General features: G+C 49.7%; 7 protein-coding genes across 7 annotated transcripts; 3 read left to right on the forward strand and 4 right to left on the reverse strand.

Moving 5' to 3' along the window:
- Nucleotides 1–176: 176 nt before the first annotated feature.
- BDW70DRAFT_135396 (DNA-directed RNA polymerase III core subunit RPC11) lies at nt 177–938 on the reverse strand. Its single transcript, XM_073736676.1, has 4 exons — nt 790–938; nt 521–730; nt 355–449; nt 177–295 (listed from the first exon to the last, which is right to left on the reverse strand). The coding sequence occupies exons 1-4, from the start codon at nt 800–802 to the stop codon at nt 260–262; spliced, it is 354 nt and encodes a 117-aa protein (XP_073596423.1). The 5' UTR covers nt 803–938; the 3' UTR covers nt 177–259.
- A 232-nt stretch (nt 939–1,170) lies between these two features.
- On the forward strand, nt 1,171–2,306 carry BDW70DRAFT_135397 (ankyrin repeat-containing protein ANK1). Its single transcript, XM_073736677.1, has 4 exons — nt 1,171–1,223; nt 1,340–1,479; nt 1,530–1,707; nt 1,783–2,306. Exons 2-4 carry the CDS (start codon nt 1,468–1,470, stop codon nt 2,106–2,108), a joined length of 516 nt encoding a protein of 171 aa, XP_073596424.1. The 5' UTR covers nt 1,171–1,223; nt 1,340–1,467; the 3' UTR covers nt 2,109–2,306.
- A 21-nt stretch (nt 2,307–2,327) lies between these two features.
- BDW70DRAFT_45108 (MAGE domain-containing protein) lies at nt 2,328–3,683 on the reverse strand. Its single transcript, XM_073744036.1, has 3 exons — nt 3,614–3,683; nt 3,196–3,565; nt 2,328–3,130 (listed from the first exon to the last, which is right to left on the reverse strand). Exons 1-3 carry the CDS (start codon nt 3,638–3,640, stop codon nt 2,511–2,513), a joined length of 1,017 nt encoding a protein of 338 aa, XP_073596425.1. The 5' UTR covers nt 3,641–3,683; the 3' UTR covers nt 2,328–2,510.
- Nucleotides 3,684–3,817: 134 nt separating this feature from the next.
- BDW70DRAFT_45128 (putative pathogenesis associated protein Cap20) lies at nt 3,818–4,949 on the reverse strand. Its single transcript, XM_073744037.1, has 2 exons — nt 4,714–4,949; nt 3,818–4,645 (listed from the first exon to the last, which is right to left on the reverse strand). The coding sequence occupies exons 1-2, from the start codon at nt 4,786–4,788 to the stop codon at nt 4,157–4,159; spliced, it is 564 nt and encodes a 187-aa protein (XP_073596426.1). The 5' UTR covers nt 4,789–4,949; the 3' UTR covers nt 3,818–4,156.
- A 4,354-nt stretch (nt 4,950–9,303) lies between these two features.
- On the reverse strand, nt 9,304–10,785 carry BDW70DRAFT_135415 (60S ribosomal eL27 domain-containing protein). Its single transcript, XM_073736678.1, has 4 exons — nt 10,355–10,785; nt 10,233–10,288; nt 9,705–10,041; nt 9,304–9,648 (listed from the first exon to the last, which is right to left on the reverse strand). Exons 1-4 carry the CDS (start codon nt 10,359–10,361, stop codon nt 9,641–9,643), a joined length of 408 nt encoding a protein of 135 aa, XP_073596427.1. The 5' UTR covers nt 10,362–10,785; the 3' UTR covers nt 9,304–9,640.
- A 381-nt stretch (nt 10,786–11,166) lies between these two features.
- BDW70DRAFT_159582 (uncharacterized protein) lies at nt 11,167–18,566 on the forward strand (the record flags this gene model as incomplete). The annotated part of the gene is made up of 2 exons (XM_073740719.1): nt 11,167–11,237; nt 11,330–18,566. 2 exons carry the CDS (start codon nt 11,167–11,169, stop codon nt 18,564–18,566), a joined length of 7,308 nt encoding a protein of 2,435 aa, XP_073596428.1.
- Nucleotides 18,567–19,043: 477 nt separating this feature from the next.
- On the forward strand, nt 19,044–20,874 carry BDW70DRAFT_135425 (TLC domain-containing protein). Its single transcript, XM_073736679.1, has 2 exons — nt 19,044–19,902; nt 19,955–20,874. The coding sequence occupies exons 1-2, from the start codon at nt 19,423–19,425 to the stop codon at nt 20,645–20,647; spliced, it is 1,173 nt and encodes a 390-aa protein (XP_073596429.1). The 5' UTR covers nt 19,044–19,422; the 3' UTR covers nt 20,648–20,874.
- The last annotated feature ends 178 nt before the right edge of the window (nt 20,875–21,052 follow it).

Consider the following 21,052-nt stretch of genomic DNA (forward strand, 5'->3'; position numbering starts at 1 on the left):
TTCCGCGTCTCTTAAATAATAAACTATAATAATTCTGTTTATTTTTATCATGCTTCAGGCGTACTATATGTCGTACACAAATGCCATCAAATCAGAAGTGAGGGGTATCTTTTGAGCGTGCACTCTTAAGTCGCTAGCATATACACAAACACTAAACAACAAACGTTTTATCCCATGTTCGCCTCGCTTGAATATCGCAATAAATAGCCAAAATACAATCCAATGAACACCTAAACGGCGATTGGTGCAACGGGGCATATTAGTTTTCTCTCCACCGAGCACCACATGTAGTACACTACCAGCCCCGTCAGTACACACGCAGTATGCAAGGTATCCGTCGAAGCAGGCACCTACCTTCAAGAATGTTGTCATCGGTTCGTCTGCACTTCGAATCTGCAGTTGAAAGAAGTACGCACGGTCGCCATTGCAGCCTTCCGCGGGGCATTGTGCTGCATAAGTAGAACGTCAAAGTCAGCAATCATTAATGGAACAGGGCATGAATAAAGATGCCCCAACTTACTGGCCATGCTATCTGCGTTCTCGAATTCGGCCTTGCCTCCGAACACAGCCTCGACCTCCTTTTGCTTCATGGGCGTCTTCTCGAACCAGGCCTGCTCAAGAGCATACTGATACGGGCATGTACGGCATTCAAAACGGTTGATCCCAAGAGGATACTTTGGCGAAGGGTCAGCGCGCGAAATAGTCAGCGCGTTGCTGCAGTTGGGGCAGACTAGAAATTATCGTTGTCAATAAGCTGATTAGCTCACGGGTTGAACATCGGTTGCGTACATGTCAAAGGCATTGTTGATCCGCGGAATTCAACAACTGCATGAACAACAGATGATAATAGTTAGTCCCTAGATATTCGCCAGGCGTGCCTTCACGGGGTTGTTAAAAAAGATAGCTAACACTATCCCACTGCCGCAATGCGATATGAAGCCTTATCAGTTGGCGGGGAGAAATTTGTGTACACCGCCTTGTTGGCTGTGTTCCGCCGGAAGATGCTGCGGGCCTTAAGGCATCATTCTTATTTTAGATCTGCCGGTGAATCCATGCTTGCCGATTGGGCTCGGGGGGCAGGCGGGGCGGATATTAAATACTCCGAAACACCGTTCCGCGGCGGGAGTGCAGAACGGCGGCATGCCAGCGGGGCAACCAAACAATAAGGAGGCCTACTCTAGAACTCCTGTACAGGCTGATACAGCTTCAACCAACGGCCTTTTGTACGTATGACATTTCGTACGACTGCTTAATCTCTTCCTGAGCTAAAACATATCTTCAGCTGCCTACTTTGTTGTCATTCTGTGTTTGATCTGCCTAGCTGACCTTGAAGCAATAGTAAGTCATTCCAGAACCTCGGCAGCTATCTTCCAGTCAACTCATAACTTACACTTCTTCAGTTAAGATAGATCACACGAAACCCTACTGACTGGTTCTCATCGTCTAAGTTCGTAGAATCTGAACAACATGTCAGACGAGGTACACCGCCAATCGCCGAATCGCATAACAACAACCTAATCTCTACTCAGGGCGCCTCCCCCCGTGAACTTATCGTCGAAGCCTGCCGGCGAGACCAGCCTCATCTAATAGAACAAGTCCTTGACTCATTCGAAGGGAAATCAAATGAAGAGGTTGCCGAAATCTTCAACAACGTCACAGACGCGATGGGCAACCACGCTCTTCATATCTGTGCGCAATACGGAAGCTGTATGTCTCTTCGCTTCCGTTGTCGTTCTTTCTGAAATGGATAGGTTACATTAACAGAATCCTCGCTATTTTAAGATGACACGATGGACGCGCTTTTCGACATCCAATTCTTCGAATGCGATCCCCTCACCCGTCTAGACAGCGACACCCCCCTGCACGTTGCAGTGCGCTACGCAATGGAGAAAGACGCCGAGTTAGGTGTAGAGATGATCAAGATGATGTGCGAGGCTGGGTGTGACCCACGAGTAAGGAATAAGCATGGACAGAAGCCGGCGGATTTGGTCTATAATAACCAGGATATCAAGACGACGCTGCAGCAGGCGGAGTACGTTCTTGCGGAGGGTTTGAGAAATGATGACCTCGCTGATGGGGATGAAGAAAGTGCTAGCGATAGCGACTAGTGGATCGTGGAAACTACATTGTACCTTTTTTGCGTTTCTGTGGTATAGATATGCATAAACGTATGACTTACGATTGGTGCTGCTGCTTTATAATCTTTCTCGCGGTGTTGCTTCGATGAATTGGTGGTTTTCGTTGATTTAGACTGCACAGGCGGAGATATATATCCTGGGGGTTTGCGGTAGTTTGTATAATCATTTTGCTCTTCTTGGGTAGTAAGGTTCAGCTATATATATATATTCTAGGCACTTAATCTCCTGTCCTAGCCCCCATAGGAAACAATACTTGACTATAGCGTGCTTTACTTTCCTCGAGCAGCCATATTTATTTGGTTAAGGCGAATGCACAAGGTTCTAGAGAGGTATCAAGAAGCTACGAGACAGGCAATCATAATGCGGCACATATCACGCATCACTATCTTCCTCAGAAGCGGCCCTCCGCCGCCGCCGTTGGGTCGGTCTGTCCTCTCCGACACTCTCATCATCCCCATTCTGCTCACCATCCGCTGCCCGGCTATTTGGCTTCCTAAACCCAAGACTATTTGCCAACCGAAACTCGAATTCCTCTATCCTTTCCCTCTCCGCGGTGGTGACGTCGTCATCTTCAACCATAGCCTGTCGACCGTAGACTTCCCTCACGAGCCCAGCTACGCCTCTCGCTCCAACCTCGACCTTTCCCCGCGGCCCAACCATATACTCAATAATTTCATCTCCACCGTCCATCTCCCGGTTCTTGACTAAGTAGCCTTCTTTGCAGAGCCGCTGGAGTAAATGATCTGTGCGGTCGACAGGTGTGAATTGTTCGGCGTTCATACGGGAGAGGTACCGATCAAGTTTCTGCTCTTGGAGCGTGCCTCCGTTTAGTAGTATCACGGCAATTATAAACGTATACAGCCCCGTGTAAGAACTCTCTGCTCTTCCGCGTGTTGGGCGTAGAATATCCTGTTTCCGATACTCCGATGGCAGTATACTCGTAAGGATCCAAGACCTATTACTAGACAACGGCCTTTCAACTTTCTGGGCAGCTATTGCAGCGTGTCAGTATCATATCCTAGCATGCCCAGCAAGATCTGGAAACGGATATGCTCACCCCTCCGCTGCTGAATAGTAACCTTCTCCTTTTGCGGCAACTCAGCTAACTGCATTCCGAACGTTTCTGCTAAAGCCCTTTGCGCACCCTCAAAGACAGTCTTAAATTGCCTCGATCCCTGTTCCCCAAGTACTTTATTGCTGATATCTACTCTTCGAATCGGCTGGCGTGAGTATTCGCTTGAAAGTGCCAGTCGCACTAATTTCTTCACCATTACGTCTGTGCTGCTGGGGGCACGAGAAGTCGAGTCGTCACCGCTGTCATCTTCGCTCTCGACTGTGGATGCGCGGATGCGGCGCTGGTGGTGGTTATTCAACTGAGTAGTCGGCTCTGAAGCGGACTCTCCGTCGCTGGATTGTGGTTCAGCGACCTGGTCACACAATCAGTCATGCCGAAGTTGTGAATAGGGAGAACGCACCGCTGGCCGCTTGCGAATGAGAGGCATTCTGACCGTGTAATTAACAGTATAGTGTTTTCATAAAGCTATGAAACAGCTATCTGGCGTGGGGTGTGGACGCGTTTGACGCGAAGATAAGAGTGGGTCAATCTACCCCGATCAAGTAATCACATGCTCTTACGATTATCACATGTCAGCCCTACAGGCTATAGTTTAGGGTCAAACTTTTGAATAAAAAAAATGAGTGTAGCTTTTCGATTGCGAGAAGAGAATTTTCACTCGAACTAGGGAGTTGCTACTTGCTAAGCACCGAAGCACCGAAGCACCGAAGAAAGACGACATACACTGGCTCTCAAACCGAGTGCGGACAGAGAAGGTATAAGAATGGAGTGAGCTGTAATGCATAACCAACCGCACCCTGCAACGAAACAAAACGGGACAAGACAATGAATGCGTCAAGCCCGATAAAAGAAATAGAGAATGATGAACGCTAGACACTAAAGTCTAAAACCCAACTCCCGACCCAATTATCAGCAAACACAAACAAGACGAATGGTATATGTTTTACTCCTGCGTCTGCTCGTTTACTAGATCCTTGACCTGGGCTTTCTTTTTCTGCAGCAAGGAGCTGATAAATGCCAGCGATTCCTGAGAGAGGACGAGGCTGGTGGTGATAATAGCCTTGCCGCTCGCAACGACTCCATCACCGCCACACTTCTTATACTCGTCGCCATAGGTACTGAAGACATGGCTCTTCGCATCCCCAAATAGTCGTAGTGAAAAGTACGCGGTATCGTAGATTGTGTTTTTGAGCGTCTTGGTGTCTTCCTTGATGATAGGGAAGGTTGCGTCGACCTTCTGCAAGCCCTTATCACCAAGAGAGTCTGCACGAGTGACGTATGGCGCAACGTATCCGTATGGCTTCGACAGATATGAGAGGTAGGGTTTGGCAAAGCCGTAGCCTTGATCAGCAAACTCCAATGACTTGGCGCCGTATTTGTTGCCTTTGTAGAAGGAGATCGAGTCTGAGACAACCGGGTAGGAGGTCAAGTGCTACGCAGCCAGCGTGTAAGTGTATGTTGCACAGCATGTCAATAGGACTTGGTGCCGACGAAACTTACCTCCAAAAATTGGGACTGAGCCCGCTCGCCGTTGACCGCATTTTCACCCATTGTGCCGTTCTCAAAATGAGGCATAGGTTTCTCAACAAAGCCAGCAGCTGTGCAATAAAGGGATTGTAGAGGCGTTTGAGGAAAGAAATGACGCTCCCTGAACGGAATTGGTGATTAAATACAGAACCTCAGGTAACGATAGGGGGAAGGAAAGAAGCTACCTAAGAGTGAGGTTGGTGGTGGGAGGACGGATCCGGTAGATGGTAGGCAAGAGATGAACCACAGGTGAGGACAGATCGAATAAAGTCAAAAAAGAGGGTTTTCGGGTGATAAATAGCTAATAGCTGCTGCTATTGACAGCAATGATTGATATCTTACGAGATCAGGGTGCGCATCCTATTATCGTATGCTGAGAGCTGGTGTTGGTGCTGCTGGCAGCCAGCATGTGATTGCGGGTCGCCAGTTCTTTTGCAGCCTGCAAGCACGTTTATGCTACCCCTCCACCACAACCACCACCTCTGTCATTATCATCACCCTATCGAGGCTAATCAGACAGGGGTCTTCCCGTCGTCATTTCGTCTCATTTATCCTCCGCGCGGCTGCCGTGCATCTAATCTGACCAGGGGGCAAACATCGCGGCACTTTTGGAGGGAATCAACGATGGCGACCTCGGAAGGGGACTGAGCACTGGCTTTGCCGTCATATGTATGCCCCTGTCCACAAATTCAGGATAGCAAGGTTATGGGCGTGGCGAAGAAGACATCAACGAAGACGTGATCATGATATGACAGGCTGGAGTTCGATCCATCGGAACCTTGTGGTGCTAGGATTGAGTTTGGAATCGGCTTGCTGACTTTTGCTGGGCAGTCGATTATCAGCTCCGTTGATAGCTTACAGTTCGCGACTAAACTAGCTCATTCGAGTCTAGAGCACCATAGTTTCTACGCCAGCATGTGATTGCGGGTCTGGCTGCCTGCCCAGTCCTCCCGATTCTTGGTCGCATCTTCACCATACCATCTCCCAGCACAACGAAACCGTGACCGGGACCGTCGGAATGTCTGATATGGCGTTTGACGGGAGGAGTAGATATGCACAAATCACCCCCCGATTGTTTCACCTCGGACACCTTGCTCAGCGCCTGCTTTTCTGGGACTAATGCTATCCTCGCTTATCACCTGCAGTCGCCGGCCAAGACTGCGACAAGCAACGCTGCGACAGCTCGCGAGGCAATCTAGGCTCAGGACCCGTTGGGTTGTGATTTTTGAATCTTGATTAAGCGCGTACAGGTGCGCCTGGGCCTCTTTCCGTCCCAGTCTGCATTGACGACGCCACTCCTGCACGCTTCTAGACTTTTCTCCTCAACTAAAATACAATCCCTTGATTGGACAAAGCGTTACTCATAGCCAACGGTAGAAGCTGCCACGACTATATCGACGTACTCAACCCGACGATCGGAATGCCGCTGCCATTGACCCGAGAAGGTACTCCGTACTTGTTCATGACTCGCGTCGTACTTCTGTCATCCAGATCTGACCATTAATATACAACTCGCCTATGCCATATGTTGCTCGGAAGGCAACGGTACAGATCACGCACGTCCATAGCTGGGGCACCAGCAAACCAATAATGACTGCATATTTCCAAGCGTAAATTATCACACATGAAAGTACGTATAAAACTGAAATAAGTACTAATTTTCCCATAATATCGGATCTAGGTCCGTTATCGTAACTTCACGGACATGGAAATGCACGGGGAGGTGATCTGCGAGCGAGAATAGACCGCCGACTGGAAAGTACGAGGCCTGAGCATATACAGGGGTAAGCATTCGACATGTTTACCTGTGATATTCCCTAAAAATAGGAAGTTACATGGTCCTTAGTTCCAAGTTAGGGCTGTCATTTCTCCCCGCGAGCCCGTGCGAGTAGAATACAGCCACCAAGACCACTCTGCAGCAAGCGAATGATATGGATCGGTGATAGAGTATTTGACCATTTCAATAATTATCCTCTCTGCGCTCTTAGGGACTCCGTCATTTTGACTCCACTGACTTTCCGTCAGACTGGTATTTTTCGACATATGGCTAATCACTCTACTAGGGAGGCATGTTATGAGCACCTTTAGTTTCCACGCTTTTTTGGTCATTAGTGGTCTCAAGCATCATCAGTTCATCCGTGTGAACACACAAGCGCCTGTTTTGTTTACGCATCCACCTTGACAAAGTGTCATATCTGCTATCATAGGTTTGTTTACAAAAGTCGAAAGCTCAGTTCTGTGCAGATTTCGGGCAATTAGCAAGGTTGTCCCGAAAACTCCCCTGATATTGTTGGGGAGGAGGAAATATTGCAACTTGCTGCGGTCGCAGACTGGACTTTGCTGATTGAGTGTTCACTGAGCACGTTATCAAGTCTTCAGCGTCGCATTGAGCAATTAAGGCTGCTTTGAGACGGACCGAGGCTGGACAGGATGTCGTACGCGGGCTGAGCCGTCATCCGGATCACAGATACCTGCATGGCTCAGAGATGGACGCATGAGACCCCGCCTCGGAGTCTGGGCGCTTAGACAGTTACTGGGTCCATGGATATTCTACCAGGCAAATAGTCGCGCTGGAACATTGTCTCTAGGAGCATCTGTTACTAGAGATGTGACGGTCAGACCGGTGATTGCTCCGACTTCTCTGAACGAAATGAGGCTTGTGATGAAGTCATATATATGTTTTGCGAGCTACCTTATGTGGACTCGAGTGAATTAGGAGCGTCTCGTGTCACGGACTGGAGCTTCCGTTCGTTATATCTAAGCTTGGCTGGTTGAAGCTACGGGGCTTCTTGGATATAGTACAGGCAAGAAATACGCTCGTACTAGACTAGAGGCAGGTTCAAAACTCAGCGTTGTTCTTGCTACAATCAGCTATTAAGGCTGCCTTCTCATCCAGCTCAGAAGCCCTTTTTTCCTCCTAGGACAAACTGCTTCAGGCGTTTTCATTGGCGTCAAGGGCAAGTAGTTATGCGACCTCTTCAGCATCGGATAGGAAAGCGTTCGTTCTAGAGACAAAAAGGTGAGCAGTCTCATCGAGAAACAGAGAATACCAATTGAGAGAATCCAGTCTTCTGACATGTTCCAGGACCGAGGAAAGAGGGATTCCAGTGGTCCACGAGTGTGACACGGTATAAAAAAAAAGCTACGAGACTTAAGTTTCCACCTGTGATACCACGTCCTAGAAAGCTACCAGACTGTTACCGCCAACGGATTACTACATTCTGTATCCTGTGCCGTCAGGTCTTCTTATATTGCGTTGGATTATATGAGTTTTAGTAGTTGATGATATCCGGAAAACATGGTGTGTGTACGCCGGAACACAATCACAATTAATCAGAGCGTTATCGTGCGTAACGCAGATTTTCATCATATATTGACCAGTGGAAGATCTAATCACACTCCATATCTTGCCACCTACGTTACTGACTTGACTGGCTCGACTCGCTGGCAGTGATCCGGTGTCCTAAAACGAGTTGGATCTGCTTCAACAATGGCGCCACGCATGATGGGACGGCCATCTGAGGCCTTCTGGAGTGTAAGACCGCAAAAGAACTGTAGCTGTTACTATCTGGATCAGAAGAATGAACTCATCGCCATGACATTTTCTTCTCTCTTGAGCTGTTTATTGCGTAGGGCTGGCTGTGAGTCCAATGCGAAAATCCAGCTCCCTATTGTGATTGTGCGGCTACTAGTATGCTCTCCCCCCATAACCTGTCCTTAGGTACAGGTAGGCTGTATATGCTAGATTACCTGTTTTGGCCTGGTGCGTAAATTTACTTCAAGGGCAATATTAATAATAGACTTGGGCGTCATTCGCCTTTCCTTTTTTTTAGTGTATCTATCCAGTAATGTTCTTCAAACGAAGATCCAATCCAACATTGCTGACACAGTTCGCCAATGGCCAAAGTACAGCGTAAAAGGAAGGTATTTGTATAAAGGCTATATTTCATGTACTACCAAATCGTCGCACTAGACACAATGCTGCGCCCAAGTCTCCCCAGGGTAATTGATGACAGACATCAGAACGCTGAATGCCTGATTATTTCTAGGTTCGAGCGGGCATAACTGCATCTAGGTCAATGTTTGGACTCTGTGGAAGAGACTTCATGCATGGCTTGAGAATGCAGAGTGTTACTCCTTAAGCATACTTATCTTCGACGGCATAACCCTAGATTTGGGACTGTTCTGAAATACCACAGCCTGCTTGGAGTCCTATGACGTCCGCGCGACAGACGTGGATGGTATTACTGACGGGCGATCTTTTCAGACTATATACCTTGCGCAGATTTTAATCAGCCGATAGACAATGAGCTAGGCAGGGTGAATCCATCCTATCCCGGGTCTACGACATGTGATCTACGGTACTGGCTGCTGAAGGCCGCCCAGACCCCGGCCGTCGCGGGAGCATGTAGTTAATGTAGATGCGGGGAACATGTCGCTTCGCTCTTGTCGCGGGAAATTATGATGCTTCTGTCCTTCTACATTATTTCAGTTCGGAATCTCGAAGTTGGGGTGACATTGGAAAAGGCCGGTAAAGAATGTCGCATGAGGGCTCATCTGAACGCGAGAGCGGGATCTCCATTGCTGTCCGTTACGGTCACCACTCCGTGCAAAGGTCTCTTTTAAGTTCCAGCGGTCGTATCTAATCGGTGTCGGCAAGAGTCGCAAGTGGAACAGTGAAAAGAATAAATTGTTCATTTTCCATTTCATTTCGAGACGGACGCCGGATCTTGGTGGCATCCTGCATTAAATGCTCAAGTCCTTGACTTGCACATCGATACATTTCCAATTCTTCCAGCTATGGTATATTTCTGGATCCGAGCGTACTCGATGTTTTTCTCCCATTGCCTCATCTAGAACCTCGCGAGCTCAAACGACATAACGCCCCAGGATATCCCGTTTAGAAACCTAGTTATCTGTCAGCACTACCCCATCTAGATACCATCATTTAATATAAAACGTACGCAGAGGAGTGAAGAACCACCGGTTCTTGCCGCTGGTGTATCGGTCCTCGAGAGCCTTCTTGATGGTCTTCTTGGCCTCCTCACGCTGGGAAACTTCCTTGAAGGTGTCGGCGGTAACGGTACCCTTGAGACCCTCGAGCTCGAGAGTGTAACGGGTGGGCATCAGGTGGTTGTAGTTGACGACCTTGATGAAGGGCTTGATGCGGCTGCGCTTCTCGACGGTCTTTTTACCCATGCGGCGGGTGACCTTGAGGGGGTAGCGCTCGATACCGGCGACAATGGCGTAGGAGAAGGGGTGAGCCTTAGAGCCAGAGTCCTGAGGCTGGACAATGACGACCTGTAAAATCGCAAAACGGGCCTCGTCAGCACATCCTGAACCCAGAACTCCCAATATCTTCGATTCTCGCATTCGCCCATTTCCTTCTCGAACCAACGTCCAGTTGTTGAAAATTTTTCCCGTTCCCTAACATGTTTCCAGAACGCAACCCCTCCTCGCGCAAAAACAAAGGTATATAGATCGTGTCGTACCTTCTTACCGGCGTAACGGCCACGGGTGATGATGGCCACACGGCCCACTTTCATGACTGTCGCAACATTCCTATCAGCTGAGATCGAAAACGAGAGGCCATTCGGATGGGTGAGCAACTAACACTTCATTTTGAAAGCGGCAAGGTCGATGGGGTGGTTGTCGATATGCTTCGGTCGAGGAATGAGGTTCTCCGCGTCCGACGTTCTTTTTTTCGCTTGCGAAGTGCACGGGAGAGGGTTCAGGGCACGACAGGTTTTGTGTGCCACGATATTATTGGCTGTATTACCGACAAGCGGAAACTAATCTGTTGTTGGATAATTTCTCCATGTGGAATAGTGCCTAAAGCCTCGGAGCTTCGGAGAAACAGCGGGCCTAACCTCATCGGCTCGTCCCGAGATTGATTGTTTACCGGGCAACCTGGGCACCAGCGCGTTGCTATGGAACAGCTTCGATGTGGACGCTGCAGATTGGGCCGGTTTGTGACGATGGTGGTTGATGCCCCATGAGCTACCAGTACCTTGCGGTCTGCTTACTCCACCGTCTCTGTTGTCATCACCTACTTAACTCTCGAGGAACTCTTCTTTAGACCCAGAACCGTCCCTCATCCCGGCCTGTGGTCCGTACCGTCCGTTCGTCGCATTGTACTTTGTACTCCCTCACATCCTCATCTCACTGTTCCTTGTAGCAAGCGCACTTGTTTCTATCTCTTTCAATTGCTTCTTGTTTCACCAGTCTTATACCCTTTGACTTTCTCCCGGGGTGCCTTTTTATTGTGATTTGTTTTGACGACTTGATATGCCCTTACGACTCTGTGCTTGACGAACATTCTTCATTCAACGAAACATTCCACCACCTCCATTGATCCTACTCCCCCCACGCTCTGAAATTTTCGAAGCTACCTGATATACGGTCGGGCAACATCCAGGTCTCACCATGTCTTCGTATAAGTCTGATGGTTCCCGTGATCGGGAATTGGTCCTCCACAGACACCAGACGGTGCCCATGTATGTTCCAGTAGAACCAAGCAAGAACTGCGTTGCTCTTCTTGCTTGCCTTGATATTCTGTTGAAGCTGACATGAGATATTGGAACCAAAGGTGGGATAGTTCTGACCCTGACCGCGCACCACCGCCACTGCCTATGAATCCAGGCTCGACGAGCCCTATAACAAAGGGAAACGTCTCTCCAGGTATCCAAGCGGTGGCGGCAAGTTTCACAGAGAAGATGCGAGAAAACTCTCCCAGTCCATACACCACAAATCCGATGACGCCCAAGTCACCCGAGAAGTCTCTCATCAAGGGCCAATTCCACAAGCGGATGCAGTCTTTGCAAAATACTGATACGCGCTCGGAGTTCCTGAACTACGTGGAAAGCAGGTCGCCAGAGCGCCCTCTGCGCGCATCATTCTCGGATCAAAGCGCGAAGCCGTCAGAAAAGGCTGTAAAGTCTGAGATATCACCGAATCAGCAGAGTTCCGAAGATCTTCCAAATGTTCTCATCTCTAACCGCTACCTCTCTAGGCCGCTTTTTGGTGAAAGCACTCCTCCCTCAGCCACAATGCTCGCTTTACAGAATATGCAACTGCCACCTCAAGAGGCGCCACGGACGAACGGGCCTGATGCTTCCTCCGAGCCCAAAGCCTCCCAGCCCAACAGTTTTGACTTCTTGTCAAACCAGATCCTCAGTCTCACAGACATCGCCAGCAGTCTTCAGCGCGAGATGGCGCAACTGAGTCGACGAAGCAAAGATAACGCTACCGATTTGATTAGTCTCAAAGCTGCAACTAACGCCCGAGATGAAGATATTCGAAAAAGTCTTCGTGATCTGTCTTCAAACTTGGCTGCCAAGTTTCTAGATGCTGATACTGCCACAAGGTGGGATCTCAGTGCTCTCCTGGGTTCTGAAAATGCTATTAACCAGACGGAACCGGATAGTTCTCCGAACTATAAGAAGAGTTATTCTGGGCCGAGAATGCAAAGCCCCAGCCCCTTCTCGATGGAACGTGAATTCTGTGCTTCCCCCGGTCCCTTGACAGACGGATCCGCCAGTATTGCATTGTTGGAGAAGGTACTACGAGAAATGGCGACGAAGGAAGGTCAGGAAAAGCTGCTCGAGCTCATGGACGAACTGAAATCCCGTCCGGTCTCCGACGACTCTGGCAAGAACGGTGATAATTCGATGACTGAAATGCTGGAAGAAATCCTCAACATAGTGAAGCAGGACTCAGGAGCCAGAGCTCTCGTGCGAGCTGCCAAGCCAGAGCAAGACCTCGAATCCAACATGGAGGTCATCCGCCAACAACAGAGTCCCGTGACAGATGAGATGCTGGAAATTTTGAAGCGCGTAAGAAGCAGCGTCATTGAAGGTGGTGGTATGACAAATGAGGTGAAACATCTGGTGCGCGAACTCCGTGGCGAAGTGCTGGGGATGGGTAGAAATATCGCCAGCAGGCTGGAAGACGCTGAGAGGGCTCGAGCCATTGAAAATGCGCCCAAAGGACCTGGGCTCGAGGAAATCGCCCAAATCGTCGAACAGGGCCTACAAGAACTTCGGGCCCAACTAGCCGCCATTATGAATGACAGTAAACAACAGTCTGCAACACTGAGTGAGGTCCGGGCCGCTATGAACAGCACGGAGATCTGCTCCGTCGTCAAGAAAGCCTTGGATGAATCTGGCATGGCCGAGCTCCGTGATAGGCCAGAGGGAGCTAGGATGGACAAGGAAGATATCCTCGAGGCAGTCAGAGAAGCCTGGGAAACGTACAAGCCTGAGATAGAATTGCAAAACTTTGGGCTTGAGCGAGATGAGATTCTCGAGTGTCTCACAGAGGGTCTTAAAGCCTACCAGCCACAGCATGAGCAGGCCGCTACATACGACCAGGTTTTGGCAGCTGTTCAAGCAGGTGTGCAACAGTTTGAGCAGCCTCCATCAATCACCAAGGACGAAATAATCCAGCTGATCCAGGAATCTATCGAGAATGTCGAACCTCGCTCTTTGGATGGCGAGCAGCTGGCTGCACTTCGAGATGAGATACTCAATGCAGTCACTGATTCCATCGCAACGCAAACCACAATGAAGAAAGACGAAATTATTCAAGGAATCCAGGAGAGCCTAGAAAGTTCCGAAGCTCGTCCCTTGGACGGCGAGCAGCTAGCTGCTCTTCGAGATGAAATCCTCAACTCAGTTAGCGAAGCCATCACCACTCAAACCGCTCTGACGAAAGACGAAATCATTGAAGGTATCAGGGGCTATCTTGAAAATTCTCAACCTCGTGGATTAGATGGCGAGCAGCTGGCTGCGATTCGAGATGAAGTGCTCCATGCTGTCACGGAATCTATGACATCTCAAAGCGCTCTCACGAGAGATTCTTTTGACTCTGGTCTTGGGCGTGATGAGATCTTAAGTGCCGTGTCTGATGGTATTGAGGCACATATGCTCGCCGCGAAGGAACTCAATCATCCAGGTATCACAAAGGAAGAAGTCACAAGCATAGTCAATGATGCGTTCTCAGCCCAACAATCTGCTCTCACAACTACGAGTGCTCAGCCTGCCATTTCCCGCAATGAAATCCTCCAGGCAATTGCTGAAGGGCTTGAAAGCCAGAATTCAATCCCTCGCGAGATTGAACTCAACAAAGAGGACTTGATGGAAGCCATCACTGCAGGTCTCAACGAGGTAACCGCGAATGCGAATCAGGGCTTAGGTGACCAGATAGTTGAGCGTCTACAACAGCAATTAGAAGGTCTCAAGGAAGAAGTGAAGCCACAGCCAGCTGTCACTGATGCGAACCTGGAGGAGATACTGAACACCATCAAGGACAGCATTGCGATCGTACGTCAAGATGTTGAGGGTTACGCTACGACTGCATCGGAAGCATCTGGGAAATATGAAATCCTGGACACGGTCAAGGAAGGCTTCCGATTGCTACAGGCGGACCTGGAGAAGACGATCACGGAGAACGCACTTGTGACTCGTGCTAGCGGTTACCCCGACACGCCCGAGCTCCTGGACGCGATGGAAAAAGAATTTGAACATCTCCGCCAAACTTTAAGTTCCTTGCTTCGCAGCAATCCGGCATCTGACAAGGAGGAAATCCTTGACGCAATCCGGGACATCTCAGAGAACCACAAACCCGCGAATCAGGAAAATGTTTACGAGCTTATTCAGCGTGATTTTGAAAATCTACGTGAGTCTTTGACAATGAGCCTGGTGCCCGCCGAGCCGAAGAGCGACAAGGATGACATTGTTGCTGCTGTTCGGGCCACCTTGGAAGCCTTCCACGAAGAGAAAGGCCAGGCTAGAAATATATCTGATAAGGATGAGATTATCGCTGCCGTTCAAGCAACGCTGGAGAATTTCCATGCAGAGAACAGCCAAGCCATTGTGCCAGCCGAACCGAAGAGTGATAAAGACGACATTGTTGCTGCTGTTAGGTCTACTCTGGAAGCTTTCCAGGAGGAAAAAGGCCAGGCTAGAAATATACCTGATAAGGATGAGATTATCGCTGCCGTTCAAGCAACGCTGGAGACTTTCCATGCAGAGAATAGCCAGACTGCTGTGCCAGCTGAACCGAAGAGTGATAAAGACGACATTGTTGCTGCTGTTAGGTCCGCTCTGGAAGCTTTCCATGAGGAAAAAGGCCAGGCTAAGGAAAGTCTTCATAAAGACGACATTCTTGCTGCCATTCAAGCTACTTTGGAAACTTTCCATGAAGAACAAGACCAAAATAAGAACGGTGCTGACAAGGATGAAATTATTGCTGCTGTTCAAGCAACCCTTGAGGCCTTCCACGAAGAAAAGTATCGGGCCAAGGATGGGTCTGAAAAGGAAGAATTTCTCAGCGCCGTCAAGGAGATTTCAGAGAGCCACAAAGCAAGCAGCGAGGAAAGCGTCTCCAAGATCGTCAAGCAAGAGTTCGAGAGTCTGCGCGACTCATTGACCATGGGCCTTGTTCCCGCAGAGCAGAAAAACGACAAAGACGATATTTTTGCTGCCGTCCAAGCAGCCTTAGAACTATTCCACGCTGAAAAAGGTGAAGCCAAGGACCGCGCTGAAGAGCTCTCGACAGCAGAACTTCGTGACGCGTTACACGATGGCGTTGGTATCATCAAGGAAGATCTTGCAAAGCTTCTGGAGCGCCCCGTTGAGTCTAATTATGCAGAACTTCTTGACACCCTGAGGGAAGGCTTGAGCAGCCTGAAAGCCGAGCTTGAGATGATGCGCCAAGCCCGGGCGGAATCGGAGGACAGCAACAATTCGAAAGGACGAGAGTTGATACTCGCCGATGAGGCCAGCAAGGCTAGCGATATCGAGGGACTCAAGGCTCTAATATCCCAAATTCAAGTCAAGGTCGATGCTATTGAAACTGCTCCACGAGCTCCGGACTTTCCCGAAAATTTGCTGAAAAAAGAAGACATGGATGAGGTCCTCGCGGGGCTGCACGAGCTCCAGACATCAGTGACAGAAATTGCGTCTCGTGAGAAGCCCACAGATGCAAACGTAGCCAAGAAGGAGGACACAGACGCCATTGAAACACTCCTGAGGAACACTAAGTCCCAGCTTGACGAGATGGTGTTCCCTGCTCCTGATGAGATAGCACGAGCGGAACAACTGGGAACTCTTGAGGAGATTGTCAAAGACACAAAGGATGTCGTGGCTGAGATCTACGGCCGCCTGGAGGCCGAAGTTCCGACCAAAACGGAGATTGGTACCCTGGAGACGCTGTTGAAAGATATGTGGATTGCCCTCGACGAGTCTAAAGATAAAGAAGGCGGAAAGGATAGGGAAGATGGCGCGGAGATGGCGGCTGAGGCTGAGGCCGAGAAACTAGTTAAGGCAGACTTGCAGACAGTGGAGGCCATGATCTTCGAGGTCAAAACCCAGGTTGAAGAGCTTAAGCTTCCGGATGTTGAGACTCTCCCGACGAAGAGCGAAATTCAGAACATTGCTACTCTTATGACGGAGTTCAAGGAAAAGGTGGAAGCAGGTCAAGAACTGACTGGCCAAGGATTCGAAGCACGGAAAATCGAGCATGCCGGGCTAGCGGAGAAGATCGATGAGGCTAGGACAGTTGTTGAGGGACTTGGAGAAGAGCTCAAAAGCAAGCTGGACGGCAGCCATGAGGGCTTGTCAGAGCTTAAACAACTTCTAGAAGGTCTGGCAGCCTCTTCAGAGAGGTTTACGACGGTTGAGAACGTCAAAGAGCTGACTGAACTCATCAATCGCGAGTTTGAACGTGCACGCGGTGAACAAGATGCTGCCAAACTCGAGAGCGAGGAGCGAGATGCCGCTGCCCTCATCAAGCACGATGAGACAAGAGCCGCCATTGTCGTCGAGCTTGGCGCGAAGATTGACGAGAAGCTCGGTGAAGTGATGACCAAGTACGACGAGGCTCGGTCTTCAATTGACACCAAGTTCGCCGAAGCTGCTGAGCGCGGAAATGCGCACCTTGAGGCAGTGACCGACACAAAGTCCTTGGCAGAGGATATTAAACTTGTCATTGGATCTATGGGTGACAGTGTCAACGAAGCATGCGAGCGGATGAGCGCAGATGCGAAAACATTCTTCGAAAAGGTCGACGTCTCGTACAGCAAGATGGAGGAGATGCATAATGAGGTAAAAACACAGCAAGAGTTGTCTCGGTCCGATGTTGAACGGGCAGCAGCTGCTACGGAGCGAGTCGAGTCTAAGCTGCACGAGTTCCATCCCCAGGTTTTAGAGTCTATCCAGGAGATCCTTTCTATTGTTGGGCAGCATTACAACCACGCACAGCAGGCTACACAAGACCTCAGAATGGACCTATCCGTCATACCGACCACTATGACAAAGATGCTGCCTGCTTTGCCACCTCCCGAGCCGGAAAAGTACGATGATAGCCGGGTCCATGAGAAGCTAGACAGTCTCATCGAGTGTTCAATGGACAATCAGATCCAGGAAAGCCTCAACACATTGATTGAACGAGTTACCAAGGACCAGGTGCACGAAAAGCTCGACCAGCTCTTGAGCAAGACGACGAGCACTAACGGGGAGATCTACGAGAAGCTGAATGAACTGCTTGAGCATGCAACGAACTCCAATGGGCCCATCCACGAAAAACTCGACACGCTCATTGGCCACGCCACGAACACTGATCAGTCTGTCCATCAAATGATGAAGCTTGATGAAATGCACAAGGATATTATGGAAACGTCGCGGAAGATGAACGAGATGATGGCGGCCCAATCAGCTCTTATCGCCGAGGATACTGAACGCAGGCGCAAGGAGGCTGAGGAAGCCGCCATTGTCCTGGAGCGCAGAACTGCACAGCGAGAGCAGATTGAAGCAGAGATCCTTAACCTCAAAGATGAGAAAGACTCAATGCTCGCAATGATGCAGAGGCTCAAGGCTGAAAAAGATGAACTTGTGGCCCAGAACGCCAAGCTCCACAAAGAAGTCTCTGCCCTGGAGACGGCCCTCGAGCTGCGGCATGAAGAGATGCAGGTCATGGAAGAGCGCGCCGACAGCTTAGAGAAACGCATTCTGGAGGGTGTGCTTGATCATGCTCGTACTGTTCTTCTTAGTCGACCCAACAGCACACACGGGTTGAATATGAAAAAGGTACGCAGCGCACGCGGCCGCAACGTCAGTGCTTCGAGTACTGCAAGCACAGCCAAGGACAGCCGCAGCGTCCTCGGTAGTAGCCTTGGGCTGGCATTGAAGAAGCGAGCTCCACCTGCGTCGCAGGCAGGGTTTACCACTGCGTCTACAGCGAGCAAGGAGAGGAGGATCCTGAGTCTCAGCCACGTTACGGGAAACCGTGGGTTAGCGGACAGGCAGTCAGGTGCATCCGGCGGTCTTACGAGTCTGAAACGAAGTCAGTCAGTCAAGTCCAACTATACTTACCGCAAACATTCATGGGGTGGGAGAAGCTCTATAGCCAACAAAGAGAATGAAGGTTTCCCTGAGGTCTTCCCCGAAGAAGACGAGAACCAGAGCGGAGACGAGAGTGATACAGGTACGGAGCGGAGGACGAGCTACACCGGAACTTATGCGGAAAGCATGACATATGGCGCTGGAAGTGTCATCTCCACCAACCGGCAGGTTAGTACCGCCAGTACTAGAAACCTGGAGTCTGTTGCGGATGTGGCCGAAGAAGAGGAAGACCGAGCAACGGCGAAGGACGAACACGAGGAAGCGGACATGGAGGATGAGGCTCAAAGCTCTAAAGCAGATGAGCCTGAGGATCATGCGGCCGATCCTCAAGAAACACTCGACGAAGAAACGTCGAAAATGGTGCTGTACGGACACCCCGCCGACAGCGGACTGGGTTCGGAGATCACGAGTACAGCAGGCTGATCATATGGAACCTGCAAGCGGCTTCAACACGACTCTTATTGATAGTTAAGCGCTACTATCTCGATTTCTGGTGGTGGCTTGGGTCCACCTCACTGGTTGGTTTTGATGCCATGGACTTTCTTTTGTACTTTCCTTTGTCATATACTTACGATTGGCTGCCCGCCCACCTCGAGCAAGAGAGTCTGGGCTGGGATCATGATGCATGTGATATTGATTATTGGCTAGATGTAACTGAATGATATCCTCCTATTATTGAATGTTATTAGGTCTTAGTAGATCTATTATGGTACTTGAAAGATGGAAAGAGCTGTTTGCCCGATGAGGAACTGCCGAGGCTAAGCCCTGCGGGTGGGGACTAAAGACTGCCCCAACGGTTTTGGCCTAGCAAATCAGGCACCAAACCGGCACACGGTCAGCTTTTGTTGAATCACAGAGAGTGTCGTCTGCTCGGTCTGCTCCGCCTGATTCCGTCATAAGATGGACTCTCCGCTGTCTTCGCATCCCCTGAAAACTCCTAGTGAGCGTGATACCTCGAAGTACTACTGAGCTGGCGGCTCGCTCTCTCCACTGGTATTTATCCGAGAAATATCCCAGGCCCCGTCAGCCCTGTCAATATTACCTGAGCTAACATCTTGTCCCCTCGCAGGCACCACCGTTCTTACCAAGATGGCCGGGCTCTAGGCTTCACGCACGCTTCCAAACCCCGCTCTATTTTTCTCTTTTAGCGCCTATCGTCATAGTTCCCGAGTCAGCCTTATATCGGCCTTGTCCCCGACTTCCCTCTCCTAATCAATACTGTCCCATCCTTTCTATCTTCAGACGGTATACCTTAAGTGTTAGTCCGTGGCACGCGAGCATGCTGGACCCAATCCCGCCTCCTCCGGAGTGGTTGCGGGAGTACACTGAGCCCTGGGCTCAACGCTTCAACCTTCCTGCTCTGACTGATCACTCTCATGAAGTCATCGCTGCCTTTATCGGCTACCTATTCATTCACTACGTCCTCTCGCCATGGCTGTCTCCGAAGCTATTCCCTCACCACTACCCCAACCTAAACAAGCGTACCAAGCTTAATTGGGATGTTCATGTCGTCTCGCTTGTCCAGAGCTCCTTCATCAACGCTGTCGCCCTTTGGGTGCTTTTCGCCGATGAGGAAAGAAAATCCATGACAATTGGTGAGCGAGTTTTCGGGTACACTGGGTCTTGTGCTCTAATAAACTCTCTCGCCGTCGGCTATTTTATCTATGATTTGATAATCAGCACTCTCTACGTTAAGATGTTTGGTATTGGCATGCTCTTCCATGCCGTCTCTGCGCTATGGGTGTTCAGTTTCGGATTCGTAAGTGGCATCCATTATCGCGAGCGGGGACTATCACTGAGTAATAGTGCAGAGACCGTTTGTCAATTTTTACGCCCCCGTCTTTATCCTCTACGAACTCTCCAGCCCCTTTCTCAATATCCACTGGTTCCTTGACAAAGTCAACATGACCGGCTCTAAGTTGCAATGGTACAACGGAATGGCGCTTCTTGTCGTGTTCTTCTGTTGTCGTCTCATCTGGGGAACTTGGCAGTCCGTCCTCGTATACATGGACATGTTTGCTGCTCTCAGGCAGACTTGGTCCGCTGGCTCTTCCTCGCCGCTAAACCCTGTTAACATCACGGCCCAAATCTTCCAGGCCCGCGACGATGGCTCACTCTGTATCAACGAAGCTTGCATTAAGGCGAATGCCGAGATAACCAAATACTCCAAGCACACGGCCGTCGGCGTTCCTACCTGGTTGGTCGTCACGTACGTCACGTCCAACCTAATCCTCAACAGCCTCAACTACTACTGGTTCTCAAAGATGATTGAAACTGTCATGAAGCGCTTCCGTCCTCAGAAAGAGCAATCCAAGGCGGCGGAGAATCTCAGGGAGCACAACAAGGAAGCTAGCGCGGTGGAGGAGCTTGCGCAGCAGGCTGTTCTCGACGCCGCATCCAAACTGGAACAAGAAGAGGGAAGTCTATTCCTAGGGGATAACGAACAGCCAGTTGCCTCAGGTGTGGACGCCGGTACTTTGGACCTTCGGAAGAGAAAAGCCTAAACGCATTCAGTCTAAAGCTGGATTACTATAGTGGACTGGCCCAAGAGAAAGACGGTGATGGTAGAAGACTAGAGGGGGCGTTGGCGGCGCTGTTCTCACGTGTCCTGGTTGCACTTCAGAAGAAGTCCTTATATCCTTATTCGTTATTTTTACCATTCTCGGATGGTATACTATGCATGCCAGCAGGAGAATAGGATGCCATGAAAATCAGATATTATTCGCTTCTCCTTTAGCATTGTAGATTCGACATAAGCAAAAGTCTCCTTTGGAAAAAGAACTGCAGTTGCCTTTCATGATTACTAACAGAACACCACATAAGCGCCTACATGTTCCCCAGTCATCTTGCATGCCACAACTCAAAAAGAGGAAAAGAAAAAAGAATAAGAAATAGATTCCGCCGACTGA

Source organism: Aspergillus foveolatus, assembly GCF_047715535.1.
Source record: "Aspergillus foveolatus strain CBS 279.81 unplaced genomic scaffold BDW70scaffold_21, whole genome shotgun sequence".
Lineage (NCBI taxonomy): Eukaryota > Fungi > Ascomycota > Eurotiomycetes > Eurotiales > Aspergillaceae > Aspergillus > Aspergillus foveolatus.